Source organism: Artemia franciscana, chromosome 1 (genome assembly GCF_032884065.1).
Source record: "Artemia franciscana chromosome 1, ASM3288406v1, whole genome shotgun sequence".
In the NCBI taxonomy this organism is placed as follows: domain Eukaryota; kingdom Metazoa; phylum Arthropoda; class Branchiopoda; order Anostraca; family Artemiidae; genus Artemia; species Artemia franciscana.
Window position 1 is genome coordinate 61,354,424 of NC_088863.1, and position 12,818 is coordinate 61,367,241.

The 12,818-nt window shown below is 32.3% G+C and overlaps 1 protein-coding gene across 1 annotated transcript in view; it reads right to left on the minus strand.

Moving 5' to 3' along the window:
- Window positions 1-12,818, minus strand: part of LOC136032332 (arginine-hydroxylase NDUFAF5, mitochondrial-like) — a 45,889-nt gene that overhangs the window by 2,498 nt on the left and 30,573 nt on the right. Inside the window, exons 6-8 of the mRNA XM_065712649.1 lie at window positions 11,332-11,418; window positions 3,456-3,600; window positions 1,131-1,213 (exon numbers count right to left, since the gene is read on the minus strand). Of these exons, the coding sequence (XP_065568721.1) occupies window positions 1,131-1,213; window positions 3,456-3,600; window positions 11,332-11,418 (315 nt within the window). The remainder of the gene's footprint in view (window positions 1-1,130; window positions 1,214-3,455; window positions 3,601-11,331; window positions 11,419-12,818) is intronic.

Here is a 12,818-nt window from a genome sequence, read left to right on the forward strand (position 1 = left end):
AATAGCATTGCTTTAACTAAGGCTTTCTGTTGCTCATGCGCCATAAGCTGAAATGAGCTTCCTCATTAATAATTAATCTATGTTTTGGTTTCAAACTAAAAGGCCTTATCACAGAGTACTGAAAACTAATGAGAGAGGAAACTTAGTATCTTAGAAATAATTTTAAGAGGAACTTAACAATTCGAGTACCAGTGAAAGTGTAAGGTAACCAATCAGAATAAAAAAGCATTCAAAACACGCTTATTAACAAATCCTGTACATCAGTCTCACGCATAAATACACTTAGATTCAGGCTGAAATTACCTGAATCTACACAAATCCTATTATGTTTTCAATCATTTTTAATTGAGTATAGCTTAGAGAGGGGTACATTATTCTAAAGAACACAGGCTAAAAAAAGAAAGTGGATATGCATGACTAATATTCATGTATTCTTTTGGCATAAGTGGTTCTGATGTAGAATTCATGTATGTTCGTATGGTTCGGGCCGCAGTTTCGGCCCAGCGTAGAGTAAGAGCAAAAAACAAAACAAAAAAAAACTACTATTTTAATTTAGGTCTTTACGGTCAGCTTCAGAATTTGGTTGGAAAACGATAAATGACGTTGTTTTTTTTTTTCAGATAAACTTGAAATTTCTCTTTCAATCACTTTCCAGTATTTTCAATTATTTCAATGTTCCTAGCATTTCTACTTCCAGTTATTCACCTTTACATTCATGATGAAACACTTCGAATTTCCTACTGTTGTACTGTACATTTCAATTACTCTTTTTCTACAAAAAAAAAGCAATAAAATAACTGTAAACGTGGATTTACGTGACAGATTCGAGAAACTGAATATATTTTTTCACTATTTCTTAAAGAACCGTACTTACTTTTAATTTAAATGTAAAAATTTAATTTTTATTTAATTTTGAGCTCCTATAATAGTTTCAATACTTTTCATAAGATATAGAAAGACAGTCTAAAGAAAAATTGTTAAGGGGTTCAATGCATTTTTTTTTTGCATTAACTGATTTTTGATTTTATTTCTCGTTATAATCTTAAAGCTTTCTACTTTTGTACTCTTATACTCTTATAAGATTGTTTTTTTATTCATTAGTAATTTTTTTTTATTTTAAAAATTCGTACCTGAGATCGGTCTGGCTTCCAGCCAATAAAGTACAAAATCTGAAAAGTGGCTGGTATTGACTCATCAGGATAGCCATACATTTCTGAAAAATATTAGATACTAAATATTCTTAGCCAAAGATAACTAGATGAAGTAAAAATTACAATATTACTCAAAAACTAAGCTACAACTTCGAAGGAAGAACATCTACACATCAAAACCAGATTCATGCACTTTCAAGGACAGGCCTCTTATTTCTTGAATCATTTTTTAGGACCTTGGGATTTCAGTCCTAGGGTTGGAATCTTGGGAAAGCTACATATACATTAAATATTTGTCTAAAAAAGTATATTAAATATACATACTGTTATTTTATTATACCTTGTGATAATGTTTTAAACCTTAGTATTTTTTCATGTGAGTTTTCGAACGCTATTAATTTCTCAGTGACCGCTTTTGTCTGGGATATCTAAGAAAGAGAAACCATTTTCAAAAACTTCAACTTCCCAAGGTGTTTGCTAATTTTTTTTCTAAAATGATAAAATGTGGATTAGAAGAACTTTTTGGCTAGGGGAGTGTTTGTCTGTAATGCTTAAAGTTTTAAATTGTTATACAATCTTAATTATTTTGTTTTTAGCTTTTATGGCTCTGTATTGTGAATGAAATTTCACTTTCGAAAGTAGTTCAAAATATATACACTTTATTGATCTGGGCTGAGCTCTCTCTTCCTAAAAAAAAGAAACAAAAATAAGATTGAAACATCCACATACTAGAGACAAATTTGAGTTTTTTCTCTTAGCAAAGTATATGCTTTATATGTGTATTTACTAGCCTAAATATATTTAAGAACAACTTTAAGAACATTATTAGCTTCTGAAACTACGCTATCTTTTCATAAGAAAAAATGAACAAATTTCAAAAATAATAGGCAGGGACAGTCTTATTTAGTTAGCTTAATTCAGTTAAAACTGAATTATCAAGTCTTCCTTTGTGTCAGTTTACTTATTAGGGTGTATGAGTTGTTGCACAACAGCATTAAGCTTTATTGCAATCTTAACTTGGAGATTTTCACCTCATTTTTGTTTTTGTTTTCATTTTTTTTTCATTCTAATGAAATACTTTGAAATATATTTAGCTTTTATAATTAAGAGTGCGTTGTAATCAACATCAAATTTGACTATCGAGTAATTTGTCACGACAGCGTCCCGTAATAAAAAGAGGAAAAATAGGGGGAAGCACTATACCCTTCTATTTTTTTTTGTCTCTTAGACGAGTTTAGCCCCTCGCCGAATCTCCCGTATCTATTCGTTTCTACTTAAGTGATTGCTACGACGTCACCTTTCTTAGCAAATGCAAAGATTGACATGCAAAACGCATGTTTTAGACATTCGATAGCTAATATAATAGTTGTCCATGTATTTTTTTTTAATTGCTTCCTTGCGTATTTTAAATATTTGAATCTAATTTTATTCTCAGCGTAAGATAAGAAATTGCCCAGCCTTTTCATTATTATTCCTGAAGGCCATGAATATTTCCACTGTTTTAATGTTGTATGATTGGAAACTTCTGTAAAATACTAATACTCCTCTTTTTATTCCAAATTTTTCCCAATGGCAAAACAAATTTCTTTCTCTCTTATCAAGTATACTACAACTTCAAATATTTAAACTTTTTTCTTCTTTTTTTTTTGCTACTTTTTTGCACTTTGGTTTTGACTGACCGCATTATCTACGACTAGAGGTTCAGAAGACAACTCTAAATTTAAGAGGGTCAGAATAAAGAAGTGAAAAACCAAGGCTGTGGAGTCACTTATTAGTAAAAAACAACTCCATCTCCAACTACAGACATTTTTAATTTACCGACTTCACCTCCGACTACATTCTGCAAAGATTTACTAAACTCCGACTCCAAAACCACGACTCCAAATCAAAAGCCCCGTAAAAACAGAAATAATACAAGGGATTTACTGGTGTTTTTGGGGTACCAAGGTATAAAAGAGAGTGAGGTGTTTTATATCCCTTTCAAAATCCAGAAGTGAACGACAGAAAAAAAAAAGTTTCTGCAATATCTTGAAAAATTTTATTGTTAAGGTTATCCACGGAAGATCCTTGGCCAGCAGTAGCTGATGGCTATTTGTGGAGAGGAACTTTTATCACCTATTGCGTCAGTTTGGAATTTCATGCGTTAATTCAGGTATTTTTTTTTTCAAACCTGGGAAACAAGCCAGAAGTAACACTGTTAGCATGGGGTATGCTATAGAAAAGCCCGTCATTTTTATATTCAGAAATTTTGTAATTTAATAGAAGGAAGAAGGAACAGCAAATTTAAAATACAAGAATAGGCACCTTTATAAACGGCAGCAGCCGCCATAAGACTATCTCTCTGAAGATATGGCTTTCTGGTCCAGGCTGCATTATTCTCACCCATACCTTTAAGGTCCCATAACAACTCAAACATGCTTGGATAATTTATCACCATTTCATCGGAGTCCTAGAAAAATAAATTGTCTCTTTAAAACACATCTTTAAATCAGTTAATACTGCTTTGTACACTTATGGAAGCATATATTTTCTTCTAGACGAGTAAAATACGATTAATGTCAGCTTAATCAATACTAAGTGGATGCTTCGAAACATTCAAAGCAGAATAGGTATGGTCTCTTCCCATTGATCTCGTGCGTAAAATTTGTTTAAGCAAAAAGAAAGAAGGAAGGCCAGTTTTTCCTGAGGAATGACAGTACTGAACTAGTGATCCTATAATATTGGAAGAAGGCTCTCTTGAACCTCAATTTGAACCTTTTAAGTACTAAAAGAGATTAACCCACTGCAAAGAAGTTGTTTAGAACCATTTTATATGGCAAAACAATAGCCTGGTCTTAAGGAATGGAATCGATTAAGAACTTTGAGTCTGGCAAATCAAGCAAACCTTCCTGCTCCTGAGGAAATACACCCAGGCCAAAGCACGTTTCTTTTAATCTCGAGCTCTTTTAAAACTTTACTCCATCGCTTCGTAGAGTTCATACGCTTGTGCTTTTACATGCCAACTTTCAAGGAAGATGATCAGAGTATCTTCTCTGCGTGTAGAGGGGGAGAGGTATGAACTGTCAGAGACAGGCATTTTATCTTTATATTTTAGTTGGAGGTCCGTCATATGAATCTAGACGATGGCTGAATTTATCCTTTAGCCTTTCTTCATTTAAGGATGCAAATTATATATTAAACAAAAATTTTGAGAGTAGCAGCCTTCCTCATTGGAGAAAAATGTTGAATTTAATATAAAAGACTAGTCAATTAACCACCTGAAATGAAAGATAAAAGTAAGAAGGACATTCCCAAGATCAATTCGAAGCCCATCCCCAAGGTTAATTGATAAAATGATGACCTAAATAATCTTTTCGGCACCTTTTACCCCCCACCCCACCCACCGCTTTATTCAAGAATAATCATAATAATATTTTTAGTTTAAGGAGGCCTTTTTAAGCATGAAATAGAACAAGTTTCGGTAAATTGATATTTTCATTCATTTTGTTTCAAACAGGTCCAAACTTAATTCGACAAAAATGGGAGATAACTGTTTAGTCCAAAGCATCGAGAAGTCAGAAAAAGAATCTACAAGCGTCCAAGACGACACTTGTGCACTTCCGTTCTTAAGCAGATAGGTTACTAAGGGACGTTGGTCGTTCTTTACAAGGCTGTAGCTACTGCTGGGACCATGATTTATTATATACTCGATAATCTACTTCTTATAAAAAAGCAAAATTGACAGGTCAAAAAACCAATTAAGTTTTTTCACATGACAGTATAGAGCGATATTAGAACCTGAAAGGTACAAAAACTATCATTAAATACAAGGAGGATCCGGTGACCGGTCCCTAAATTGGGCTGAGAAACGGTTTCTGAGAAACGATTATATTGCAGAAATACTAACCTAGTTAGTAAAATGGTCTTATTTACTGTCCTTTAAAACATAAAATGAAAAAATGATGTTCACAGTCTTGTTAAATCAACCATAGATCTGCGTGAATAAGCGCTCATTCTCATGAAAAAGCACAATTACTAGAAAATATGGATTTGGTTGTATTAAACCGCAAGATACTTCTTTTTAAATTTCTACTTATGATTTAAAATCAAACTTCTTCTACTTTTAAACTCTCCAGCAAATAACTAAATTTCTAAGAGCTATTAGTATCAAACTTTGTTGAGTCTATTTCCCCAAGCCGCAAGAAAATTATTAATAGCATTTATTGGAAACAACTATTAAGGTTAATGTACCTTGTACATGTTTTATATAGTGTCAGACGAAAATTTAGGAGAGGTTCAAATCCTCTAGACCCCCCTGGATATGACCTTGACTTATGCTACTTTTAGTGAAACTTGGTAAGTTACAAAAATTTGGTGGACATGATGCACGGATATTGAAGGGGATTCAGACAAACTTGTTTGTGAAAATACCTGACGGTTCAATCCCAAAACACTCCTTTGGTTATACCATACTGGACTGAAACTTTTTCAAGCGCCCAAGAAGCGCTTCATAGATTCCAGATTATGTTTCAATGGCAAAAAATTATAACTTATAATAGTTGAGGCACCCTGTAATCATGAATGAAGAAATATAAGTCTGAAGTGTTTAATCGTTTTGTACTTACCCTGTCCATTCCTATTCATTTGTTTAATAACCTCATTTCCTTACTTTCTTAAGTTTTTGTTTGTTTAGATCCACATAGATGTCTTGCTGAATAGCAGAATTGAAAGATACCAACTTGGAATGATGATTCTTTTTTTTCTTAAATTTTTCTACTTGTGCTATTTATGTATTTGTTTGCTGGGCTTTTAAGGCATGTAGTGATTTTGCTTGACATGGAAATTACAATTGATAATGGACAGAGATAATATTAAAATTTGAGTGTGATTTTCTTTTATTTCAAGTGGATTTTCAAAATATTCTTGCGAGTTCTAATGAAGATACTTGCAGTATATTGGTATTCCAGAAAAATCAATATTTATTTTCGAATGAACCAGCAATGAAAAAAATAAATACAAGGAGGATATTGCTTTGGAATTGACGGGACTGGATGACTGCAGAGGATGTGATTGTAATATTTTATTGGTTTCGGATACAGATATTTTAGGTCTGAGTGAAAAATTTTTAGATGAGATTTCAATTGAAAGTATTCATGTCAAAGATTACCATTTTTTTCATGACGGCCGCAGTAAACAAGAAAAACCTGGTCTAGGTGTACTAATTAAAAATTGCATACCAGTTCGTGCAAAGCTAGAAATTAGCCAGTGAATATTGAAATGTCATCTGAATCTTTTGTTGTTCAATGCTCTTTTCCAAACAATCACAAGCTTCTCATAGAAGTTATTTTCCATACTCTATCATTTAGCCAAAAAGATTTCAAAATTAATTATGGCAATTTATGGATAAATTAGCTATTCGTAATACTCCTTATAAAGTAATCTGTGATTTTACAATTGATTTAAAGAAATTCGTGTCTGGAGGCGAGATTAGAATATACAGGAATTGAGCCCTGTATGTTTTGTGTCGTCCAGGATAACTGATACATCATTGTTACTAAATAATAATGTTTTTTGACGTTACTGCTCCATTATTACGTCTGTCATTCGTGATGATCCATCTGGTAGTTGTGTATTTATGGCAGCTATTAATGACTAAATAAAAAAAAAAAATTTTTTTTTTTCAGCTGAAAGTGAGGAGCAACATTATAAATTAAAACAAATACAAGGGGTAGTTGCCCTCCAATCTTTTCGGTCAATTAAAAGGGCAATATCACTTCTAACTAACGTTCGAATAGCCCTTTTCCCATCTTCTAGACCATTGGTTTGATATGATCTACACTGTAAAAAAATATATATATAAATAAACATACGTCTGTGTTTTTTTCTGGAAAAAAAATTACCTTTTCGTAGATAGGACTTTGTGCCTATAATAATGTTGTAGCGGTCTTCGACAGTCCATCTAATTATTGCCCATCTACAGTAGGGTTCTCTGATATGCTGAATGGTCTGATTTTATAAGTTTTGGGGTTATTTCCCTCCTTTTCAAAAATCAGGTAGATTTTCTCAGGCTTGTAGCTTTTGACACACAAAAAAAAAAATTATAAAATTTTACGTATTTGAAATTAGCACAAAAAGTCAATTCTTTCGATGTTTAAATTGTTATCAAAATTCTTTTTTAATAGCTTCCGTTACTCTTGGGCCAAGTCGCTCCTTACTTAGAGTTGGTTACCACGTATTGTTTGAAAAAAAGAGTCATTTACATAAAATCAGAATGTAATATACCACAGTTTAAATACATTACTTTAAAAAAATATAAGAATCTGCTGGTAAGAGAAAGCGACAGCGTTTTTTTTTTATTTTTTTTTTTTATGAGAAATCGTTTCAAATTCCAATTCTCCCCGGAAAACTAGGGGTTCAATATAAAATAGAATTAAAAAAACTAAAAGTTCTCAGATCCTAGGTTTCATTTGGTAAGTTGACACTATGACGTTTAGTAATTATTTTGCTGGTAATGGATCACCTATTGCCTCGGCAGAAGTAGATTTTTTTTTTCTCAGAGGCTACATAAACAGCGATTGGCTCCCACCAAAGGTACGAGCATAATTCTGACCCCATTTAGCTTTGTAGAATTTCAAAGAATTATCAAAAATACAAAAAATGGTAATCCAATTGATCATGTTGAACTTTCAACAAACTTGCTAGAGAGTATTGCTGCTGTAATTTTTGAACCACTTATTCATATCTCCAATTCATGTATTTGTTTAGGAGAGATTTTCCACGCAGGTGAAAAAATGCCCGCGTAATTCCGTTATACAATAAAAAGTATCTAATAGAAATAATTATCGTCCTATTCAATTTTTTCACCATTATTTAAAGCATTGAAAAACAATCTGAAACGAAGGATTTCTCATCATTTAGGTATCTGTTTTTTACAAAATATCAGTTTAGAGTTAGAGCGGGTAATCTTACTGAACAAGGAAATGCAGCCATTGCTTAGATCAAAAACTGACGACTGTTTAGCTAATAATTTCTATATGTCTTCTATGATGCTAAAAAATCATCTGAAACATTAAACCATGAAGTTCCTTTAGATAAAATGGAAAATCCGGGTCTGACAGAGAATGGACCTGAAACAATGAAATCATATCTGTTTGGACGTAAAATTGCGGTAAACGTTGATGGAAATCCATTCAGTGAATAAAGATGTTGGTGTCCCTCATGGTTCAGATTTAGAACCATTTTATTTTTGACACGTATAACTGAAGTTTACAGGAAAATATTAATCTTGTAATTCTGTTTGTAGAAAACACATAGGTATCTGTTAAAGCGAAGGATTCATGAACACTGTTTGAAAATTTGATTGTAATTGATAATTACTATTTCAATAATATTGAATTATTGATTGTTATTGAGCAATTATTTATTTTAGCACCTTTAGGACACATGCAAAACCAATACACGTACTTCAAACAGAGCAGTGAGATTACTCGAAAATTTTCTATATTGACCCTCAAAACTTGATTATGCATCAGAAACTGAAACATGATTTTTTTTTTCTTAAGTTTGACAGATTTGTAGCTTAAAAGAACAGTTAATATTTCAGAATAGAATTTTTAAACTCAAAATCCTATAAATTATTTCATGAAATATCCCTGTTGATTAAGCCCCTTCCTTCAACTCTTAGGTGTTCTAGAACATATTGAGGTCCTTTTGTAAGTTCTCAAAGGATTAGATTTTCAATTAGGTACCAGATACCATTAATTTTAAACACATGAAATGCACATGATAAAACTCTAGTCCATTTATCCCAGATATCTCACCTGAAATTAAAGAAGCAAATATCAAAGGATGTGAATGATGAAATATTAAAATGCATTGTATATTTTAGCGTGCCCTTGTTGGGGCAGCCTCCAACGCTCTTCAGGTTGAACGTTTGCGCTTTTTATGTTTTCTTTTAACCATGTTAATTTTCGTTATTATTATGCTTGTCTCGAGACGTATTGATTTATTTATGAGTCCGTTCTCTTATTTCCAGCTCTAAATGGGTGCCTGGAGAGATCTGTGGAAGATAAGCAAGAAGGGTGTGCAAAAGCACAGGATGGCTGCCCCCCCCCCATTGCACTTCCTATCTGAAGGGCCACAAAACAGAGATCAGTGCCACCAGTTTGCACCTTAAGGATCTAGTGCCGTCACACTTACTTACTTACTATGTTCTACAATTTATATAAGCAAATTTACGAGTTCTGCTCTCGATTGGAAGCTTTTGTTTTTTTAGCTTGTAGTGAATTGGATAAGCCATTTCAAAACAATTCCCTTGTACTACATTGTACCTTTCTATAAAGACATTTCTAAAAGAGAATCAGTAAAAAAAACTTATCTTTTTTAATTGTGAAACTGAGTTCGATTACCTTAGAGATTTTCAATATTTTTCTAACAATTTACAGGTTTTAGGCATTTTATCACAGTCGAAAAAAAAGAAGAAAAAAACATACATAATCGGTACGAGTCACAAGGCTTAAGGGATCAAAAGCCATTCTTCCTCCAATTGTTGATAATCTTGTTCTTTTAGGCTTTAATTACTTTTGATTTCCAGACAAAAAAAAACTGTTTTTTTTTATTTAACTGAACTTTATGAGTGATTTGAACTAGTGCTTTTCAAACTAGTTTTATCTGTTATTCAAGTACAAGTACTATGCGATACAGTAAAGTTTTACTGTTGGTGTCAAACGTTTATAAATAGTTCTTAAATTACCTTAATAAGCAGATTTTAATAGGTGATCATTCTTTATATAGGTGAATCAATTGTGGAGATAATACGAATTTTTGACTGCATGACTTTTATCTATTTTACATATTTAACCGTATTTACATATATTACATATATATTATACGTATCATATTATATTATATACATATATATTAAATATATTACATATATTTAACTGTTCGAAGTAGTGACCTTTTGCAAGGTTTCTCTTGCTATTTTTGACCCGATGAAAGAACACGATTATATATATATATACGATATATATATATATATTGATTACCTTTTTTTTTTTACTTGAAATGTCCCCATTTTTATCTTGTACATTTTCTCGGCTGTGACAAACTTCCTAAGTTAATAAAAATAACGAAATGGGTAAGAAATTTCATTGTTTTTCTACTAAATAAACTGCTTAAAACTCATGTAAAATGACAAATCGTTTAAAAGGAAATAGCATATGCAATTTAGATAAAGAACATGTCTTGGCGTACAAAAAGAAGGATGTAGTACAGACAACTAGTAAAATTCAGTTCAATTCAAATGCCAGTTGTCAGTTAGTTCGACTTATTTTAAAAACAGAAAAAAATTGAATTTACTAAATAGTTAAATTAAATTAAAAGTTAATAGTTACTAGATCATTATTCAATTTCATATCTAATCAAATAAGCTATCACCACCAAAACTAGCAATTTTTTTTTACTGGCGATTACATTTGCAAGAATTAACTGGCATTAACCGGATTACTACCTTAGTTCTTTCTCAATTAATTTCCAAAATGTCTTACATCTTTCAATTTAAAAATGTATTCCTTACCCTGAATTCATATGAAAAATGCAGATTAGAATAACAACTGTAACCTCCCAATCATCAGTATTATATATGTAACCTCCCAATCTTTATGATCCCAATATTTATGATTATTTCGATTAGCTAGAAGCAACTCATATGCCATTCCTATCACTATATTTGAAAACGTAAATAAAATTATCTTCCAAATGTCACTAATGCATATATCGACTATAGTTGATTGGCTGTGTTTATTTTTTTTTTTTGGAAACGGCACGATTCATGCTTTGGAAAATATCCCTCCTTTTGGAACTGTATACAAATCAACAAATGGGCTATATGAATTTTAATAAATCATATAAATACGCACAAATTGCTCAACATACAATTTACGATGGCCAGAGTTATTGCTATGAGGTTTTGGATAATGTCTACTGTATTATATTGCTTAAAAAATATACAATTTATGCTATACTTTCGGGGAGAGGGGGTCTCTTTGAGCAAGTTTTATAGAGAATTAAAAACTGGTATGGAAAACAAAATACAGCAAATGTAAAAACAAAATAAATTACAAAATATAAAACACTATTGATTACACGTGTACCAAAAAAAAATAATCGTAGTAAAAAAAATAAAATAAAAAATGTTTACTATAGTTAACATAGTGAATCCAGAACGATTAAGTAGTCCTCCAACATCTCTTACTGCTGTAAATGGTGATATATGTGGTCCAAAACCCTAAAATATTTCAATGTTATTAAACGATTATCATAATGTACAAAAGTGAACAAGCAATATTACCATAATAAATACCAAACTTAAAAAATAGTCTTATGTAACAAACGCATTTTAGAGCCCAGCAGGATTTATAAGCGGCATAAACGAAATCTAGTGTAAATATGTTAACATAACCGAACACGAATCTCTCAAAATTCCTGCATCGACGCACTTCATTGGCAACTCCATATGTAGGTTTGACGGGAAGCTCCTATTGATGCCAAAAATATAAGAAAATACTTTACATCAAATTCAATATTTTTAGAATCTAATCGATTAGAATAAACCTATATTGAAACGCAATAAAACATATAATCGATAACGAAACCGCAAACCAACTGGAGACGAATCCCTAACAATTTCTTTAAAAGGTCACGGGTTTGAAAAAAGCTTGAAATTTAGCTGCGCGAACACATTCTATTCTATAACCTTATGGTGATGAACTTTATAGTAATGAATCTTACGACTATGCTTGTCATTTTTACCAGACTCTTTTATTCTATCGTTAATCTAAGTCTTTACATTTTAATATCTTAAGATTTTATTTTCTTAATTTAGGCCTTTAGATTTTATCTTCCAGGTCATTCCCCACTATAATCCCGAAGTTTATAATCCCGAACATCGCAGAGTTCGCTCACATAGAAGAATTTCCAAACATCCACATGATCGGCTTTATAATAAGGGATCGCTTTTGAATAATATATTTGATAATACTCCTAAGATCCATTATGGTTCAAAGCAATTCAGCCCGTCATATGATTCCATTGGCAGTCCACTTTTTACCTATGCATCTTCTGGCTAATCATCTTTTAGTTCCAAAGGATTTTTTGCATTTTTTGGGGAATTTTCGCCAAAAATTTATGGCAGTCCCTTATATAACAAGAGCCAAGAGCTCACATGGCACTTGTGACGAGGTCTGAACCCAAAATTAGAATCGGTACTAGAGCTATCGATCTTTCTTGGGATTAGATATCCCTCCAACTCCCCCAAAGAGATTGGATCCGGTCCGGTTATGTCAATCATGTATCTACAACTTGTGCTTATTCTTCCCATCATGTTTCATCCCGATCTCCCCACTCTAAGCGTTTTTCAAGATTTCCGTCCTTGGAACGGAAATCTTTCTATACATCAAGTTTCATTAAGATCCGATCACCCATTCGTAAGATAAACATACCTCCATTTTCACCAGTTCCCCTCCCTCCAGCCCCCCCCCCCCGGATGGTCGAATCAAGGAAACGACTGTTATCAAGTCAATTTGTTCAGGTCCCTGACATGCCTATCAATTTTCATCGTCCTAGCACGTCCAGAAGCACCAAACTCACCAAAGCACAGGAATCCCCCCCCAACTCCCCAAAGAGAGC